The sequence below is a fragment of the Trematosphaeria pertusa genome (assembly GCF_010094035.1).
Source record: "Trematosphaeria pertusa strain CBS 122368 unplaced genomic scaffold BU26scaffold_19, whole genome shotgun sequence".
Taxonomy (NCBI): domain Eukaryota; kingdom Fungi; phylum Ascomycota; class Dothideomycetes; order Pleosporales; family Trematosphaeriaceae; genus Trematosphaeria; species Trematosphaeria pertusa.
This window is the reverse complement of record NW_022987230.1, coordinates 666,033-685,844: the sequence shown is the minus strand read 5'-3', so window position 1 is coordinate 685,844 and position 19,812 is coordinate 666,033. Positions and strand designations below refer to the sequence as shown.

The following is a 19,812-nucleotide window of genomic DNA, read 5'->3' as shown; positions in this document are numbered from 1 at the left end:
TGGCTCAGCGTTGACTGCGTGGTCGCGCTGGCTTTCTTGGGGATGACGAACCTGTCTGGATTTTCTTTCCCCTATACTAGCTACCAGGGGCTCGTCCTAGGTTTATCGGCGTCTCATCCCGGAAAATACCAGCGGGTGGGTCTCTGGACTGCAGACAATGCGAAGTCCCGGGAGGCTTGGCCAGGTATACACGACTTCTCAGAATTTCCAGCGCAAGATATTGAGATCGTGTGAGGAAGTTGCTGGCCGCATGGAAGAATGAGAGGCCCCATTATGGGTTCCCTGTTTGAGTCGAATATAGCGAGAGGATGCCGTGGGACGATATACCGAAGGCTTTCTATGACGGCATTATCATCACGCGCTTCTTGCAGTTACGGTTCCTCTGGATTGACTCTCTTTGTATATATTCGCATCGAAACATTATGACTTACTCCAGATGTGTGAGGGTTGAATCTCAGGTGTTTGAGGGGTCTAATTGTTCGCATTTGGCTAGTTAATATATTCGTCTGCGTTTTCAATTTGCCGCGTGCAGTGAGTGAGGCACCAGGTGAGCCGTGGCTGAGCAGATAAGTCCCAAACGGGCTTCTGAAGATCCTGAACAAGCCCCAAGGAGCCAGAAGAGCCCTCTCAAGCACATATATAGTCTCACTGCCATAGAACCCTTGGCAAAGCTAAAATCAAAACTGAAACTTTCTCGAACCCGAGACCAGGACGCCGCGTGTGTAGCTATCAATGTCCTAGAAGTTACACTATGCAAACCCGTTCCCTTTTCATCTTTGGTAGTACCATATCCCGAGTAACCCGCGACACGTCAATCCCACTTGTTTCAGAAGGCTTGAAGTAGACAGAATGTACAGAAAGAGATATGTGCCCAATCACTTCATAATTTTCTCCAGACATACGCAAAACTTTCCCTTCTGTAGCGCCGAATCCTCCCATCATTTGCCGTTCCTGTGACCCGCAAAGTACGACAAGTACTTTGTATGATTTGGCCATGGCCAGGGTTGTCCCAACGTCGAAGGAGTTGAAAGAAATGTAAGATCTGATGGTTGAATCCGCTTCCCAGGTTGCCCAATCTCCTGCAGGTATTGCGCAGAGGCGTTGCCCAGATTCGTGGTATCTGTAATGATTGTCTCCAAACGTATAACACCCTTCCAAAGAATTGCTGAGGTGAATCAGGTTTACCTCGTACGTCTCTGATTCAACGTGGATAATTCGAGGCAAGCTCAATCCAAGGGTGTTGCCCTCATCTCTGTACGTTTCTAACCCTCTGATGCGGCCGCTGGAATCCTCAATCCAGACAGAGCCACTGAAAAGGGCAGAAGTATCGGTGATTCCATCGATTCGAGGCTCTGAGTGGCCGTTTCCGCCCCAACTAACCGCTCCGGCCCAAGAAATCCAAGACCAGGAAGGGAATTCTTGATTTCTTCGCATACCAGCCTCTACATTCCAAGTCATGCCAACCATGAAAGCGGTGGTGATGGACCATACGGGGCGGGGGACCTGAGGGCCCCAGCAATTTCTCGGTGCTGGAGTTGAGGTGATGATCGGAATCCCCTGAAGATGGAACACTGGATATTTGAGCTCCGAAACGACGTTTAAGACTCCCAGGAGAGCAAAGAGGCGGTCGCTCTCAAAAGTAAGCTGCCTCCTGGAGTAGTCAGAGATGTAGCGGAAGATCTGTGTGCTGGTGGACCACTCAAAGGTCATGTCTTTAAACATCGACTGATTCGGGGCGCCTGGTGCCATCCTTAGGCCTAGTCCACTATCGCCAGAATACAGGGGTTCGCCCAACCCATATATCTCGTCCCGCACAAAGTCGTGGCGGCATTCGAAATACGCCTGCTGATCGGTTAGGAACAATCGACGCCTCGAGAGCATAGCTTCTTGATAGGTCCAGCCTCTTTGCATCCACACAGAGCCTCGAATTAATTTTCGAGGATGATCTAGAAGGCCTACCATCTCTCGACCGTATATCTCTCTCTTGATCTGGATTTGCCTTGGCGTTTCGCCCACTCCTGGTAGTCCATGTCGAGGGCCGGTTCCGCATGCAGCAAAGATTGTGAGGGAACTGGCTTGATAGATGTCGCCCATTTGTTGAATCTGCGCAAGCTTCTCTGCGGGATTTTTCTGGTCGATGCAGTATCGGTCAATCCAGATGTATCGATATCCAAGCGCAATCGTCAGGCTCAATGCATCGCGGATCGTAACAGGCAGGTTGATCAAAGAACCTCCATCCGAGACTTCGGAGTCATCCGGCGATGTCCCCCACACGTAACTCAGTGTGGTATAATGAGAATTCTTCGGGGCTTGCACAACTTTGTCCATCATACAATCGATTACTCGAATAGGCAATTCAGGATGGCTTGATGGTTTGCAGTGGTCATGGCTCCGACTGCAATACTGCAGCCACGAGTGAATCGCGGTACAATCCAGGCGACCGGGGTTAACAGTGCCAGGCATGCAATAAGCCCACCGTTTCTTCTTGAATCTGTCCGGGTTGGGTGAATCGGTAAATGTCGCAAATCGTGGGATATCCGAGATATCATGATATGGTCGGCCCCAGTGCTCTACGATGTCTGACGGCCTGGCAATTTTTATGAAGCCGTGAGGCCATCTATCTGGCTGACGGTAGTCGTATCCTTCCCCCTTTCCTGCCTCAAATGATGTACTTCGAATTAGAGAGAGATTGTCCCGAGCAATTCCATTAGGGGGTGCGTCAAGCATCCAGTTCATAATATCGCATAGCTCACACGTGCCGGTGGGTGACAGTGCGGAGCTTGGTCCGATCTCCCGGAGAACCTGTAACTCATCGCGGCTAGGCGTCGTTGAGAAGTCGACAGCGCCACAGTCAAGGCACAGGTTGGATACCGAAGGAGACGCCATTTGTAGTTGCAATATTTGCGGTTATGAAGTTAGCGAAAAGGCGTTAGTGTGCGCCAACTGGCTGGCAGGGTTCTCTGGACCCTAGGCATTGTTAAATGAGGTGACGCATTAAAGACCTGCAATCATGCATACCGTCTATGCTCGGGACAAATTTGTCTAGGGCAGTACAGAATGTTTATATGCTCGCGTTCGACGATAGAACGAAGTTTATCGATTATTGCAAAGCTAAAGGAGAGAAAGCTAGGTGTATGGTCGATATCAGGCGTTGGCAGTAAAGGGCAATCAACTCAATATGACAGTCAGAATGAAGGATAGAACACCAATGAATTGCTTAAGATTTCCTCTTTGCTTGTAGCCGGGGTTCCTTAGGTAGAAAAGGTCGCGGGCTTCGGTAGAGGTAGTAACCGGCCGCGTCATACGGCCGTGAGGCACATAATGGCGCGTTCTAGCCCATCTTGGCGTAAAACGGCACAACTTGACCCCGCCGTCTGACACGAAGGTTCCTGCAAACTTCTCATTATGTACCAAGCTTCAGGTCGATGCCTAAGACAAAGGAACCAGAGCACAGCCTGGGAGCATTACACTCGTCACTCCTTTAGCAACGCTTCTTGCCGCTCCATAGACTGTTTAACATGAGGGACGGGAGATGAGTGAAAGCTAGTAGAGAGAGGAATTGGGTTTATAGAGGACGAAGAGGGAATGCCCATGGTTTGGAGAATCCAATGCCCGTTTGGGCGCTACAACCCACGACGGGCGATAGGAACATAAGCGCCCCTGTAATCTTTACTTTCATAGTGTCAGTTAAAAACACGGCGAGCAGCGTAGGGTTAGTATAATCCCAAGCAAACAGAATTCAGTTTGAAGCGAGTCATGGGAACAAGACAATGGTTTGGTGCTCCGCCGCTGCCTCCAACGTGCCTTCCTGAGCACTACCCCACAGTCACGCCTCATCCCACTCCGCCACTCCCTTAACGACGCCAGAAGTACCTCTCGTATATATTACGCACTATTCTACGACTCTTTCGTCTTCGGACATTTGGTCATTGAAACGATACAGAGAAGATTAGCATGGCCCCTGCACTAAGGATGACTCGCTCAATCGCCCGTCTCCCCGTTTCCGCAGCTCAGGAAAGACACTAACAAGTAACAGAAAGAGATGCTGCCTTTTTTTTGGCGAAGCCCATGGTTCGAAGCCGCATGGGATGATTTGCTTTCGCTTTACGGTTCTATTGTTCGTGGGTAGATGTACGAGGAAGGTACAGTGAGACAGCGTGACGTGGCTTCCGCTTTTGCAGCATCTGGGCGAATATGGCCCGCGAACGCTGGGCCTACGGGTCGTGCTCCTAATAGAGGCTTGCGTGGAACTGGCCGGGAAGAAGGACTGAAGGTATTCGGGCTGCACAATGCTCACTTCGAATCGAGGTGCCTTCGATCTCGGGGACCATTCCCGACTGGTTTGCGCTTTATTCACCTCCGGTCGGGCTCCTCTCCTCTAAGGCAGGAATCGTAGTCAAAGGGCGGTTCTCACTCACTATTACTAGGTCATCTACCCCCTGTACATACATTCTCTCTTCTCCCCAACCAACCGCATCCAGCTTCAACCGACAACCTCTTGCCCTAAACTCCTTGCAAAACTACATACACTGGACGCCCGACTCGATCACAGCCAACAACTCTACAAGATTGGGAATGGCCTACCCCGTAATCACCCTTCTCAGCACTTTTCTCCGACCACTCCGACCAATCGTCCGGCGCATCACAAAGTCCCACTGCCGCCCAAAGCATGCACCACCACCTGTTTAACCTCAACCGCAATACCTTCCCGACCCCGTTGAAAATGCACGCTTCTGGGCACTGTACACGCAACTGCGGTATCCGCCTCAGCATCAAGCGGGACTCACCGCTGAAGCTTCATTGACTGACGAAGAGCGCGTGCGGTGGGACGACTGGAAAGCAAAGCTGTATGAAGACTTTGCAGCGTGGCAGGCTAGGTTACAGATATTGCATAGGGCAGATGAGGCGCTTGATAGGCTGGAAGATGGATTGTTCGAGCGAGACGAGGAGGAGATCGAATTGGTGGAGTGCATTGAGAGGGCGAGGAGGATGGGGTATAAGGAGGTTTACGGGGTGGATGTAGGTGGAGATGGAAAAGGAGAGGGTGGAGATCTATTGGGTGGCAACGACGTATGAAGCTCGTCTGCATCGAGCTTCCAAGTCTGCCACAGATAGGTCCCACCCGAAATGATTGTAGCACTCTTGTATTAGATATAATATGGTCAACTGCTGCTTGGTAATTAGTTGACCCTTTGCTGATATCTTTCGAGGTCTCAAAGAAGGTCCACGGTTTCTCCTGGGGTGAACAGTGAATTCGCCGAACGCTGAAGAACGTATGGTGACAAAACTGTTCTCGCTCCCAAGCGGAACCTCGGGCATCGGCAGGCTGTTAGACCCTTGTAAAGAGCATTCAAGTTTCTGCTGTGCAACAATCGTATAGACCTTGGCACCTAATCGCTTTATGGGTAATGCTGAGTAAACTGTGCTGACTGTGTCGTAGGACAAGCCTCAGATTGGGCGGAAAGTCGCAACAGTGCCATATCTCAAAGAGAATTACAAGGATAACGATGATGAAGCCGCACACGCATCTTACCGGAAGCGGAGGACTAATTGATCCTACGGTGTGCACAAATTACTGCGACCAATCAAGCGCATAGCTGACCAGAACGAGCCGCGGCGATGCGGCATGTGCGGCGCTCACGCATGGGCATATGATATAAGAAGCTCCCTTTCGGTGTCAGCTGGATCCCTCTTTACCAATACTACCGCTAGACTTTCCCTACAACATGTCAACAAACGAGAAGGGTCAGGAGTTTGATATCGTCTTTGCGGGAGGAGGAACTTCCGCCTGCGTCGCCGCAGGTCGTCTCGCAGCGGCGGATCCCAATCTCTCCATCCTCATCATTGAACGCGGAAGGAACAATCTCGACGACCCCACTGTCACTACGCCTGGGATCTTCTTCGCAAATCTCGCCCCGGCTTCGCAGAATACGATCTTTTACAAGGCCGAAGAAGAAGTCGCACTGAACAGCCGTGCGAGAGTGGTAGCTACAGGCGGGACGCTTGGCGGAGGTAGTAGCATAAATGCAATGATGTATACGCGTGCGCAGGGCATCGACTTTGACAGCTTCGGTATGGAAGGTTGGGATCGTGAGAGCTTGATCCACTATGCGAAAAAGGCGAGTGAAGCAAGCCAGATCAACCAAGTCACTAATTGAGCGTTACAGCTTGAAACTATCCATCTCGGAGAAGACTTCGTCCAGCGTTCTAGTTCGGTCCACGGCTTCTCTGGGCCCATCGGTATCAGCTTTGGTACTCACGCACCAAAGGCTCCTCAAGATGACTTCCTAGCCGCTGCTGAGTCACTTGGTTTCCCAGAGATCAAGGACTTGCAGGACTTTGATTCTAATAATGGCTTCACAAGGAGTGCGAAGTTCATCGGGCCTGACGGAATCCGGCAAGGCGCTGCGCTGCGATACGTCAAGCCCCTTCTAGGCGATGGAGGGCATCCCAACCTTCACATCCTGCCGGAGACAAAGGTCAGGCGCGTACTCTTCGAAGGCAAGCGCGCTGTTGGAGTGGAGTATGAACCCGAGCCTGCCTTCCTCTTGCAGAGTACGAGTCTCACAAAACGAATCACGAAAGTCGCGAAGGCGAGAAAGCTCGTCGTAGTTTCATCTGGTGCTCTAGGGACCCCATCCATTCTCGAGCGCTCTGGCATTGGCAACAAAGACTTGCTTAAGGGCTTCGATATCCCTGTCGTCTCAGACCTCCCTGGCGTCGGCGAAAATTACCAGGACCATCAATTCGTGCTTTGCGGATACAAAACCAACCTCAAACCTGAAGAAACCATGAACGCCCTTCTCACTGGACGTAAGGACATCTCACAAGCACTCTCGGAGAAAGACCCCTGCCTGGGCTGGAACGGCCTCGACATTGGCGGAAAGCTGCGCATGACAGAGGAAGAAGCCGCAGCGCTAGGCCCGGAGTTCAAAGCCTCATGGGACAAGAACTTTGCTAATGAGCCCTCCAAGCCCGTCATGCTCATGGGCGTCATGGCAATGTACATGGGTGATGCCAAGATGTTGGACGAGCCGGATAGACAGTACTCGACCATGGCGTCTTACACTCCTTACCCATACTCCCGCGGTAGCATCCACATTACGTCGTCGGATGCCCTGATTCCGCCAAAGCTCATCACGGGCTTTCTCTCCGACGCAAACGACATTGACCTAAAGAAGCAGATTTGGGCGTACAAGAAGGGACGGGATATTTACAGACGTACTAATGCTTTCGCAGGCGAGCTGCCGATAGCCCATCCAAAGTTCCGAGAGAGTAGTATGGCTGCCCTGTCAAAGGGGCCCCTGAAGGAAGGCGGGTTCGGCAGCGCGGAAGAGCGAATGGCGATTCCACTAGTGGAGTACGATGAGGTAGATGACCGCGCGATCGAGCAGTTCATTCGAGAGAACGTGGAGACGACGTGGCATTCTCTCGGCACGTGCAAGATGGCGCCACAGGAGAGGGGCGGAGTTGTGGATAAGGATTTGAATGTGTATGGGACGGAGGGACTGAAGTGTGCTGGTAAGTACTCATCTGCTGGCGAAACAAGTCAGCTAACGGAGGATAGATATGTCCATCATCCCGGAGAATGTGGCGGCTAACACGTGCAACACGGCACTCATTGTGGGCGAGAAGGCGGCAGATGTCATTGCTAAGGAACTTGGTATCGTTGCGTGAGTTATAATTGTATTAGAGATGGCCCCCAAGGTCTTTTCTCCAGAGAGAACTACTCGAAAGGAACGAAGGAAAGATCAACAGAGAACAATAACGCCATAATTCAGGACAATACACCATCTTACGTAGAACCAATGCCGCCAGGAAATTGCAGTCGGGCCGTGACCACATAGCAGGGCACCCAGGAGCGAATTCCAGCCCTCAGCTTCGGCCGTGATGACTGACGCTCCAATCGCTGAGGCGTCTGGGGCGCTGCCTGCATCCGGGCGCTACGCACCCGCAACTGTCGAAAGCTCAGTGAGGAGCATGTCAGTGGGTATATCCCGAACGGAGCCATGCTCGATGTCATTTCTAAGCATGGTTACAGAACTCGACCCGTTCCACATTAGCACTATACTACAAATTAAAGCAGCGTTAAAGTCATGTCTGCACGGTGTCAATGTGCCACTCATTCAGAGATCAAGTGAGGACTCTGTGTCCTGTATTGGCTGAATGACCTGGGGCGCATTAGACGTCAAGAAGGATCTATAAACCATTCGCAGAAGACCATCCGATCGGGGAAGGCAATCATGCTCTGTGATTGAGAAGTGAACGAGAACAACGGTCGAATCGGATCGCTCTTCGATGAAGGGTTGTAATGGTCGAGGATCTGGGCGACAGGAACGTTTTGGGTAATAGCCCCTGCATCGGTCGGGGAATCGCGAGTCCGTGAAGCAGCTCGTGCTTATGCAAAGGTCTCTGTGAAAAGCAGATCCAACTAAGCATCCGTGGAACCCCTCCGTAGACGTGAGGACCACGGGCATTAGATAGACGGCCAAGAATGCATCCGTATAGAGCTGCAAGTTCCGATGGCAGATCTTCGACGAGTTTGCGGAGGTCCTCGAGGCTGTAAAGGGTCTATAGCGACTCTAGAACAAGACGTATCCACAAAAACATGCCTGCGCTCGAGTTAGCCTGCCCCTTCATAGACCAAATATATATCCGCGATCTTGCCATATGCCTCGATGAGCTTCTCAAACGCGCTCAGCGAATCGACTGTTATCTATTAACGCGAATCAATAAAGGCTTTAGCACACTGGGATGGAGAACGACTTACCATATGTATCAGCTTGACTGGCGGTCATACCCATGAGAGGTATGGAGTCCCGTTACAGAGTAGTTCGACCACTTTTGAATATGTGCTCCATGCCGCGCAAGAATGGCTCCGAGCGGGCCATGTTCCTCTGGGTGCGGCGAGCGCGGAGCTGCTGCTCGATCTTGATAGCTTCGTCCCCAACATTCTTGAGCTTTGTATTAGTGAATTCACGGTTGTCGTCTGGGGTAGCGGTGGCCGCGAAACGCTCGAAGGCGTCTTGGAGTGTGAGGCACTGACTACGACATCAACATGGCCGGGACACACTGTTCGAAGTCGACGAAGTGTAAAACCTGTCCGCAAGGCGGGTGGGCATCTTCAGCCTTGTCACTGGAGCCTGTGTACCACCGTAATCACCCTCCCATTGGCCAGCTTCTTGCAGCCCTCACCGACCTCGAAATACTGTCGTCTAGGCACCTAGTGTACGAGTGTTCCAGACGCCCCCAATTAAGAATGCTTCATTGATGTAATCGCTAGCGTCAATATAAGTGACTTTGAAAGCCGGGGTACCGCTAGCACCAGCCAACTCCTTCTGGTGCAAGAAACCAGAGTGGCGGTCTCACATCCGATTAAGAAAAGGCGGCTACAAAGCAGTCAATCGCAAGCATCATTACCGTAACACAAGACAAGCAATGTCCAACAAAACTAGCTCGTGCAGTCTGGAAGGCCTCTAATTGATTGATCAACCGTTTTTCAATACAGGACGCTGACTGACACGTCGAGGCCTAGATCTGCATCGAAGGCTTCGATTCCCAACAAACTGTTGAAGAGCCTACGTGGGCGTGTCGCATTGCTTTTGTTTACCCCTCATCTACTGCATAGCCGCAGCCGCGACCGCTGCCCATTGACTACGTAGGAGATGCGTCCGGAATCGGGACAACGGAGCTGTCTAGGGTTTATTCGAGCTCTTGGTCCAGAGCCGGACAGGAAGCAGAGAGACAAGATGAAGGATACTCAACTGGTCAAGACGCTTCTGTGGGCTTGCTCATGGCCTAGGTCTCCCATTGAGAGCAACACGAGTCCCCTGTTCATCGACCATCCCCGCGAGTCCACTTGCCTTTACACCCTCACGCTCGAAGCTTGCCTCCGTTTTCCGTGCATTTTGCTTTGGCATTCAACAGCATCATCGACATGAGCCAAATAAAGTTTTGTAGAATACGTGGAAGAAGCGGGGATTTCGGATCGGTGGTGTGCACCGAGACGTATTCCACGCTGTGTGGTTCACGTTCTCACCGCTTTCTGTTGAAACATCCGCACTCTCGCCTCTACCTACCTACCATGGACAGAGTCACGGCCAAATCAACAGCATCGAACAGGTCCAACATGCTATTGGTTACACTGCGGTTCAGTGGAGCGGTTCTTGGTAAGACAGACTCTTCACGTACCGCACATTCGGGCTGAATACGAAGCAGCTCATCACCACCGATCAGCCTGCTCCTCAACAGCGCATACCCAAACTTTACATCTTGGCGTGAGGTTCCGGCTGGGTCACAGCAGCGGCTGATCGATGCGGTCAAGGCCCGACTCGTCAACGAGGACACCCGCCCTCCCGCAAACGACGACCTCATGCACCGAGCTATCTGGTGGAGCATGACCTAAGTCATCAAAGGCAAGAAAGCTAAGTTTGCCTGTGAGCTCCAGCACAGTTCCCCACCGTGATAGAACCAATCCTAATCCGGCGAAAGTAGCCTTGTAGCAGCAACTACTGGCAGAATCAAGCAACGCAGTCAGCGAGTCCCTCGAACGAGTCTCTCCACAGCCTAGCGAAGGTGGCCCCATCATTCACTGGAGAATTAGTGGAAAACTACATGACTGCATCGACCCCCTGTAATGCAGCATGCGTCCTGCAAAAGTTGCCTGATTAGAAAGAACCTGGGAGTTCTGGTCCTTCAGAGACCAAGCATGTCTTACACGCATCTGCGCGAAACATCCGAAGTCGGACAGTCAGTCTAAACAGGTCAGCCTCCAGGCGGCAGACTCCAGGCATTGCCAGAGCTGGGCGGCCGGGTTGAGGTATTAATGAAGATACCTCCGCCCTCCTAAACCTTTTCTCTGGTCTCTAGATTGGTATGCACCGTTGATCGAATCTCCTCCAATCTAAAGCTTCTTATTCTTTAAGCCTTGTCTCGATCAAGCTCATTCAATAGACACCGAAGGACTCAAACAAGGGACAATGACACTCTATCAATGTAAGAGTTCAGTCATCACCTCTGTATAAGTACTGATGAAGGGGTATTCTAGAATGCCTTGCTACAATCTCGAGATCATCTCAGCCACTTACGGCACCAACATCGTCACTGCCCAGGCCCGCCAAGCATACAGCGACTTCGTCAACAGCGATGACGACGACGCAAGAACGAACATTTTCAAGATCACGCCCGATGATTACAAGTTCGGACCAGACCCCTCAGGGGGTGAGCATAGGAACATGTTTGTGATGGTCTGGAGGGTCCCACTAGCCAATGACGCGGACACCACCTCCACCAGGCTTTCCTATAGCACCTTCCAAGTCACACGCGGTATTCAAGACGTGGAGATCGAGGTTAACTACGATGGCTCCTCCCTATCCGTTGCCAAAAATCCAACGAATTCCCCGGGCGACATATACTTAGTGGATGCGAGCTATTACGACAAGGATGTCACTGCGGATGTCCAGAATACAGTGACTGGTATGAGCAGCGATAAGACCAGTGTGGTTATATCGGTGCCCCCGACTGGATATGCCATCAACTCAACACATAAGAGCCAACTCTCAGTTACCTACGGATACCTTCTGCCCGATGGGCAATATCAATACAACGTCAAAACTGCCTGGGACGGAGGTATCATTTCCATCAGGAAAGGACCAGCACCACCACGCCTCCTGATCAAGGCAGCCAATTTTGGTGGCGTTGATTTCACGAAGCAGGTTCAAGCATTGATAACTTTCGATCAGACGATCTCACTCGACATGACTCACTGGGCTCATCTGTACGGCTGGACCGATCCCCAAAACAGATTCGTCTTTTGGGAAGACAATGTCGATCTTGTACCAGTGGAGTGACCGGCCACTGGAACTCCTCATGACTCCAGATAAGTCTGGCATCAGTGAGCTTGACCCCACCACCGCAGTTGACAACTCCCGCACCCTGTTCTTCAATCCAAATGGTCGCAACGCTGGTCAACTTAACATTATTGCCGTACTCTGGGGCAGGATGGAGGGCCAAACTGTTCTAGGACCAGTGGACGGTAAAGTTTTTCAATACCTGAAAGACTTCGCCATGCTTCCAACACCAACCCAAGCTTTTTTCGGCTTCGAGGGTTGGAAGGGTAAGACGCCATGCGCACAAGTCTTCTACCAGTACGGAGTTTCGGGCACTATTCAATGCTCCTCAGCATGGGAGAACGGAGCCTCAACTAGTCTGGCATCACAGACTGCCTCTTTCGATGACCCTTTCCGATCAGGCCGCCTTTTACAGGCTATTGATGGACAAGCAACAAAAAAGACTGGATTCCGGTTAAAAGATCCCAGGAGCCAGAAGTACCTCTCTTACGTCCCGAACAGCGGACTGTTCGCCAATACAGCAGATCCGTCTAAAGCCTCGAGCTTCATGCTCGACTCATCCTCTGGAAGACAGCTCCTTGCATGTACGGACAAGAAGACCTATTCCTATGCGTATATTGGGGCAACCGACAACGGCGTCGACTTCGCCACTGACACAAACAAGGCCGCCGAGGCCCACTATGAATTGCCGGGTAGCTACGCGACTCTTTTCCTGATCTTGAGCTTCACCTTCCCAAAAGCCAGTTCAATTCCTATTGTGTTTTCGACGTACAAGACTGGAGACACCTTGATCAGAGCTATCCCTATTCATCAATACAAGATCGACAACGTCATAGTCCCTACCGATACCTACATATTCCAGTTTGAGTGGGCAACAAAAGTCAACGCCTCAACAGCTGCAACCGGATCATGTACAAAGACACACGTTGTACATAGGAAAGCTCTCCGCCAACATGACGCCTCACCTCTTGCAGTAACAACTGGGTTTCCATTCGGTAAGTAATTTCCAACTCCCATTCGGTGAGTTCACAGACACTAAAGCTTGACTTTGCAGATCCTTGCACTTTGGCCTAGTTCTATCTGATCAAAGACTTCTGCTGGGACTTACCCACCCTCATGTTCGGAGCTCCGTCCGTCACCTCGACCAAAGTCGTCAACGGGGTGATCGCCTGGTGGAAATCAATCCCACAAGCCGCCCGTGATAAAGTCGCGCTCCTAGTGACAACCTTGCACGTCAATGTACAAGGCGCCGCAACACCCGTTTTGAAAAACCTGTGGGAAGATGCCTGCAAGCTTATCAAAGGGATCCACAAAGCGGATGTTCTCTGGTCCCTGTATAGATCCATCGTTAGCGACTTCGACTGGGTCGACTTCGGCATCCTCTGCGCCAACCTCCTCAAGTACATCCTCGCAGGCTCCACAACCGGTGCTGGAGCAGCCATCCTCTACGCCACCGATGTCGCCCTTTGGGTCCTCACCGTCATCAAAGACGGCATCGCCTGGGTCAAAGTATGCATCCCAAGTATTTCCAAAGCGGCGAACGACAACATCCAGAAGTTGGCCGCGAGCGTTCACGCGGCCATATCTGTGAAGAAATATTCCTATCTGGGAAATGAAGAGCGTTTTGACCTGATCAAAGCCCTCCTGGAGCCGCATTTCACAAGAATCATCACTGGTGGGCATGGCATGCCGCCTACGAAACACTTGCGGCCATCGCTACCGAGTCACTCGAGTCCACCGAAGTTGGGTCGTATACCAGACGTCTTCAATCGGCAGATGCATTCTTATCTGCATGCACAGCTGGATTTGAGTCCGGCTGGTCGAAAGGTCGAAAGGGAGCTGAGGGGTGAGGTAGAGAAAATCATGGAGGGTAGGAAGTGGGAGGTTTTAGCCTCGTTCGAGTGATCGCAGCTCAAAATTATGGGTATATTTCCTTAGGGACTGAGAGACAAGAAGTGCCACTGTTGAGTGCTAATGACTGGTGGAGGAAGGATGTGACTTTGCCTATTTTGTGGTATGTATCTCCTTACTTTTCCCCTACTGTCGATATGAGGACATGGACAAACACTCGTTTTTACGACCTTTCTGTTCCGACTTGGATTATGATATCAAATGAAGATCAAACAGTATTCTAGATCAACACATTCATTCCAGGCTTAGAATATCTAAGTGGTGACTTAACACACTTCTAGATTAGGTCTAGCGATTCATCTCTGGCCTCTTTCTTGTAACTCCTCTTAATTAGCTGTCTTCCAGCTTGTCAGCAGTTAGACATTGCAACTGCAGACAAGTTCGTCGAATGGGTGAAAGGAATGACAAATTTTCTCTACGCGGAAATGGAAATTCCATGCCTAGAATGCATGGCCATAATAGAACTCTCACACACACATATGCCGTGGTGCAGGCGATGGGGGAGTGATGGGGGAGTGAAGAATAGATAATCCGTTCACGTGGGAGTTGGGGTTTGGCGATTGAGCGCTTCTTTTCCCGTACATAGAGGCGTCAGCTTACGAAGCATAGACAGAAATGGCATCAGAGTGGGCGGACCACTAGAGTCGCTGACGCAATGTAGCCTCGATGGGTACCTTACTACTTCCGGTGTCTTGGCACTTGCGGTCACTTGGGGTAGCCCCGAGGGGAAGGACAACGACAAGTACCCAGCTGCGATACAACTATGCAAAGGCTCAGTCACGAACATCAGGAAAGGGGTGTTCGATGATAATGGAAATTTCGGCAGCAATAAGTGGCTTGGAAAATTCCAACGCCGCAGGTTCTCGAAGAGCAAATATGGCTTTAAGCAAGTTGGTAAGTGTTTCTGCTACAGTCGTGGAACATGAAGTAATACTTTAATTAAGACAGGTTTAATCTCCTGGCGGTGGTTCTGTTACACGAAATGACGCATACGCGTGCAGCTGTACCTGGTGGACTTGCCGATGTGAGTACTTCCTCTGATGGCTCGAGATATCCAAAGCCTTACCCACCCCACTAGGTGAAAATCTCTTTGAAGACGCTGCCCCTGCTTCCAGTTCGTATCCTCCCTGCTTACCGATGGGACCAAATCAAAGCACTTGCCAAGAGGAAACCGTATGTAGAAACCTATGCGAAACACGGGCCTGACAATAATTCCGACAGCGTTGCATACTTTGCGCTAGGTACATATGTTCTGACCGCCATTGATATTGATAAGACCAATGCTGATCAACCTAGGATGCTGGCTTATGAGTCGCACCAACAACCCGATGGCGATCGGGGGCGATGGCACAATGAGGAGCCTCAATGCACCGGTGACTTTCCCCTAAGCCATCTGGGCAGAAGAGAAGCAGGGAGGTCTAGGCTATCCAGGCAATTGTTGAAAGAAGATAGAGATGGCGTTGGTGGCATGATTTCTTTGAAAAGTCGAACTTTTTCCGGTCTTGCCTCTTTATGTATCTTTGTGGAGTTAAAGAGACAAGCTTATTCCAGTACCGTACGCTTCCACATTTTCTGGTCTTTCCCTGAACGTGGTGACAAAGTTCGCCTCTCTCAACCGATCCCACACCGCGGGCGACGGCTTTACATTTAGCTCCACCTCAAATACCTTTGCATTGGCGCTCTTCAGTGGGTTTAAAGCGGCCATCAGTAATGAATCTAGGTTGCGTGCGTCAATCTGCGCAGTGATATCTAGTTTCAAAGACTCGAGGCTCGGTAATTCGCAAAGGAGTCGGCCACACTCTTCCCAGTTCAAAGGGTTTTCTGGTGGCCATACCTCATCCTGGAGATAGAACATGGCAGCGCGATCATAGAGAGTAGAGAGGTGGATATGGTGGACGGCGTGCCATTGAACCGTTGATATGGAGGATTGGAAAGCCAAAAGACCCGGCGCTCCTCTGAAATGGAATGTGTTGTCTCGATACAAGATGGGAAGCGCTTCTGAGTACCTGGTCGCTGAGTTAGAAGCCATCACTTGTCTGCAAGTCTTCCAAATCTGCACTTACACGATACGGCATGTTAACAGGAGCGAAAGCAGCTTGTCATCCGTCTTGGTTATGCACCGAGAGACGAAACGCGGTAGTGACCCCGGATTTTGTTCGTATCTCTCGCCGTAGCATGCGTGCTGCCATGTCGGAAACGGCGAGTCCATGTCCATACACCAGAGATGGGCGACCTTTCGCTGCTTTCGTTCCCAGGCTCTCCGCTTAGGCCATTCTCTGTTTCTGCATATATGCAGGAAGCGATGGGGGTCGGTGAGCACGGCTCGGTAGATCGTGATGCGAAGCTCCGCGCTCAGTTTTTCAAAGAGCGGGCATCGTCGCTGTGGATTCAAAGCGGGCTTTGCAATATCTCCGTCACGAAGAGGCCAGGCCGCGTGGTATGATGGTTCGAAGACGGAACGCGCCCTTCGTAGGGCTTTGTTCAATGTTTCGCGCATCGTAAAGGTGAATGTACCGGGGATTCAACAGGCCGGGCTGGAAAAGCAGGAGTTCTCGGTGGGAGTATTGTTGTCGGGGGTTGTGCGAATGTTGGAGGAAGGACACCTCTGCTCAAGATTGTTGTTGGCTGCGCCACATGCACCTGCTGGACTCCACCTCGACATAAAGATAATGCGCCGCATGCCACGTATTCGTTATCCGAGTTCTCGCAACGAACTGTGTAGGCAGAAGCTCCGCTTTGCTGTTAGTCAGCATACCCACTCTAGGTTGGCGACTCAAAACGAAAAAAAGTCCATCAATCAATGAACTGCATGTTTCCTAAAGGCTTACCAGCCCGGATTGATGTACTGAATTTCCGTTCCTTGCAGTGAAGAACCTACGAAGATGTCGTACTTTTTGAATCACCGAGCTAGGTAGTCAGTTCGCCAACATCGGTGACTAAAAAAATACGACGATTTTCGTAGTGCCATATACGCTGTTTCTGAAGTGCTTCGTAGCCCTTTTGTTGCGCTCAGCAACCCTACGCTTCCTGTCTTGCTTATCGCGTGTGCGGTTCCCGATTCGCACTTACGGCTTCCCTCTCCGTGTCCACAGCGCCTACTAAGAACATATCCCCCTTACGATAAGCATAGCACAACTCGCGCCCGGACTTACCTAAGCATCCATCCCTCCAACCCAGCATTGTAAAGCCACACCCTTCCCAACCCAATTTCCGAATCCCGCCCTCGCCCTCGCTATCCTACATCAAGCATCAAGCAGACCCCAATCCAGCAACGGAGTATACATTCTCCCGGACACTGTATCGGTACTCTATCAACCATCTCTTACAACCTCCCAACCTTCCCCCTTGCTACCCCACACATCGAAGAGAAACACTCACCCTAGGCACACTCAAAAGATACCCACCATCACCATCACCATCAACACAGCCCTCCCCTCTCCCCTCCCCCCTCAGCCCCTCAGCCCACTCGCCCACCGCCTTACCGCACTTGAATTCCCTCGCTGCTCTCAACACCACACCCGCTTCCTCCGCTCCCAGCTCCTCGTCGCCCGCTCAACAGCCATCATCGCGCAAAGCGGCAGGCGCTCGACGAATCCCTCGCCGCGGACGATGCATACGGCAAGCTCTGTCGTGGCTGGGAGACCGAGGAAGCGGAGCAGGAGTTGATCGAGGTGTTGGAGCGGTATCGACGGGGGGTATCTGGAAAGGAATTGGTATTGCGGTGATAGGGATAGGGATAGGATGTGTGATTTGCCGCCGTTGGGAGGAGGACCTGTGGTGGCGGGTGGGAGAAGCGTTGGAGTTGTTTTGGGGATTGAAGCTGTCTGTCTACTTTTGAGCAGTTTGCTTGCTACCACATAGGAATTAACCACTAGACACAAACCATATCAACACTCCACCCGTCCCGTCCTATGAACGAGAGCAACAACCTCGAACACCCATCTCTAACGTCAGCGAACTCTTATCTAATCCCCCTTCCTCTTCCTCCTCCCTTTCCCTTCCCTTCCCTACCCTCTCCACTTCCCATCACTCCCGTGCACCCCAGCCGCTCCCACTACTCGCCCACTCGCATGAAACGAACCCCTCGGCAGATCCCTCCCACCCCATTCATGCGCACAAAACGGGCGCGCGGCGCGGGCGAGTCATGTGACAGCCGCGGCATAGCCGTTTCGCGCCCTTGCCACAGCCGCGCGTAATGTGCTGATCTCGTTTGCGTTTATGGGCAGCGTGCAGGGATGCGCGAGTACGGCAGTACGAGAGTACGGCGGGGCGAGCAGGAAATGAAACCGCGGCAGTCGAAACCTGAGGCTGCCCGCGGTCAATCATGACGGGAGCGGGAACATGGATGACGTGACTTTGGGGGAAGGAGGAGCATGGGCTGAATGCAGAAGATTCCCCACCAGGAAAGATGTTCGATTCTTCTCAACGCACAGAGGTGCGCCTTCCGTCTATCACGATAGCCCGTTGAATACAACACAGAGCTTCATACGCTCCCATACATGCTATGCAGTCAATGCAGCCCGACCCATATATACGCCTCGAACCATTGCCATGAAACGACTGACAGGAAAGAAAGAAGGATATTTACATTCGCATTACAATAAGCGATAATGGATATCAAAAATGGTCTACCAAGTATGCGAATAGTCGTTACCGGACCGCCTCCGTCGTAGGTGGGTGAGCGGCGAGAAAGACGAATCGCCGGTGGATGGGGTGTTCCGTTCGAGTTTTTGTATATGTGAGACATCGAGTGACGCAGGATGGATGATTGGCGATTCGCGGGGGGAGTCGTCGCGGAGAGATGAGGCGGTCGATGGTAGGAATGGTCGATCGTTCGGGTAGGCATGTACGCGCGCCAATTAGAGGGTCCTCGAAATACAGGCCGAAGCAGCAGTATGTATACGTGAACATGCCATGATACAGGCGGTCTACGAATGTTGGAATAAGCATAGCAACATAGAAGTCGATGATATCGAGGCAGGTAGCTCTGCGCTCTGTTAGCAAACGTGCACATCACTCGAAGGTTTATCGAGCACAGTACTCACCGGGAGACGTCTCGTCTAGTTATTCGGAATTGGCTTGCTCTGTCCCTGGCCAGACCACACACCTCCGCCGACGGCCCTCGAGATGCCAACGCCCAGGCCCACAGCCGCGGCCACGACGACCAGAGCAATGATGATCTTAGCCCAAAGTCTCTGCTTGCTGTTTAGACTCCGGAAGAGATTGCAGCCCTTGGCGCGCCGGCTCATCTTCCGCTTCTCCGTTATCGTCTGGCGCGACGGCCACATGGTGCACTCCTTCACCCGGCCGTCGACGGACACCTTGGGGTTCTGCGTGGTGGCGGCGCTGAGGGGGACGCCGGCCTCGAGATCGCGCTCGTGGAAGCCCACGTCGAGGTGTACTTTGCTCTGGGCGCGGCTCTCATCTAATGAGCGACGGGCCTCGGGGTGCTTGTAGAAGGCGGAGTAGGGGTTCGTCGAGTCGACGGGCGTCTGCTTCTCTGCGGAGGCGGACATGGTGGAGTCGTTGGAGGGCGGCGAGCGCAGGGCGGGCTGGGGCTTCGTAGGGGCCTCGATTGTAGCGCCGAAGGTAATTGGTTTCTCGGTGTTTGCTGCCATGCTGCGGTGGCCGGCTCTGCTTCAGGAGTTGGTCGTCGCGGTGGTGCTTGCGTCAGTCGAAGGGGCAGCCCAAGGAGAGACGACGCTGGCGACGGCGGAGCGCAGAGGCAGAGGCAGAGGCAGAGCAGAGGCGGCGCTGCACTGGCGGGCGCTGTGAGGCTTTTGGGTAAGTCGACGGCGATTCAGAGGCGAAATAGCATGGAGCTCATCAGAGGATGTGACGTTTATCCCGTGGTCCGTGGGTTCAGCTCTACAAAACCGGCAGGCGAGACACGGGCTCGTGCAGGCGGCGTGCAGGCGGCGATGCTGGGGAAGGAGCGGGAGGGTAGCTGGTCGGCCAGCGTCAGCTACGGGCTGCTGCGAAGAAAGAATGAACGGAGACGAGGGCGGTGGAACGAGTGGTCAGTCGTACGACGAGCAAGAGAAGGGGCTGG

The 19,812-nt window shown here is 52.1% G+C and overlaps 5 protein-coding genes across 5 annotated transcripts; 2 read left to right on the top strand and 3 right to left on the bottom strand.

Moving 5' to 3' along the window:
• Positions 1 to 693: 693 nt before the first annotated feature.
• On the bottom strand, positions 694 to 3,264 carry BU26DRAFT_467186 (HET-domain-containing protein). Its single transcript, XM_033825257.1, has 2 exons — positions 3,019 to 3,264; positions 694 to 2,967 (listed from the first exon to the last, which is right to left on the bottom strand). Exon 2 carries the CDS (start codon positions 2,884 to 2,886, stop codon positions 745 to 747), a length of 2,142 nt encoding a protein of 713 aa, XP_033677763.1. The 5' UTR covers positions 2,887 to 2,967; positions 3,019 to 3,264; the 3' UTR covers positions 694 to 744.
• Positions 3,265 to 5,712: 2,448 nt separating this feature from the next.
• BU26DRAFT_543899 (GMC oxidoreductase) lies at positions 5,713 to 7,718 on the top strand. Its single transcript, XM_033831710.1, has 3 exons — positions 5,713 to 6,119; positions 6,168 to 7,521; positions 7,568 to 7,718. The coding sequence occupies exons 1-3, from the start codon at positions 5,727 to 5,729 to the stop codon at positions 7,675 to 7,677; spliced, it is 1,857 nt and encodes a 618-aa protein (XP_033677762.1). The 5' UTR covers positions 5,713 to 5,726; the 3' UTR covers positions 7,678 to 7,718.
• Positions 7,719 to 11,048: 3,330 nt separating this feature from the next.
• Positions 11,049 to 13,754, top strand: BU26DRAFT_555421 (uncharacterized protein; the record flags this gene model as incomplete). Its single annotated transcript, XM_033832320.1, has 3 exons — positions 11,049 to 11,714; positions 11,842 to 12,844; positions 12,940 to 13,754. 3 exons carry the CDS (start codon positions 11,049 to 11,051, stop codon positions 13,752 to 13,754), a joined length of 2,484 nt encoding a protein of 827 aa, XP_033677761.1.
• A 1,534-nt stretch (positions 13,755 to 15,288) lies between these two features.
• On the bottom strand, positions 15,289 to 16,257 carry BU26DRAFT_570811 (uncharacterized protein; the record flags this gene model as incomplete). The annotated part of the gene is made up of 2 exons (XM_033834067.1): positions 15,289 to 15,766; positions 15,824 to 16,257. The coding sequence occupies 2 exons, from the start codon at positions 16,255 to 16,257 to the stop codon at positions 15,289 to 15,291; spliced, it is 912 nt and encodes a 303-aa protein (XP_033677760.1).
• Positions 16,258 to 18,359: 2,102 nt separating this feature from the next.
• Positions 18,360 to 19,477, bottom strand: BU26DRAFT_132411 (uncharacterized protein). Its single transcript, XM_033819685.1, has 2 exons — positions 18,806 to 19,477; positions 18,360 to 18,747 (listed from the first exon to the last, which is right to left on the bottom strand). Exon 1 carries the CDS (start codon positions 19,376 to 19,378, stop codon positions 18,821 to 18,823), a length of 558 nt encoding a protein of 185 aa, XP_033677759.1. The 5' UTR covers positions 19,379 to 19,477; the 3' UTR covers positions 18,360 to 18,747; positions 18,806 to 18,820.
• Between the last annotated feature and the right edge of the window lie 335 nt (positions 19,478 to 19,812).

Coding starts and splice junctions, on each gene's coding strand:
- BU26DRAFT_132411 (XM_033819685.1), bottom strand. CDS start 19,378: ATGGCAGCAAACACCGAGAAACCAATTACCTTCGGCGCTACAATCGAG.
- BU26DRAFT_543899 (XM_033831710.1), top strand. CDS start 5,727: ATGTCAACAAACGAGAAGGGTCAGGAGTTTGATATCGTCTTTGCGGGA. Junction 6,120..6,167: donor TGATCCACTATGCGAAAAAG/GCGAGTGAAGCA, acceptor TGAGCGTTACAG/CTTGAAACTATCCATCTCGG. Junction 7,522..7,567: donor GGAGGGACTGAAGTGTGCTG/GTAAGTACTCAT, acceptor AACGGAGGATAG/ATATGTCCATCATCCCGGAG.
- BU26DRAFT_467186 (XM_033825257.1), bottom strand. CDS start 2,886: ATGGCGTCTCCTTCGGTATCCAACCTGTGCCTTGACTGTGGCGCTGTC.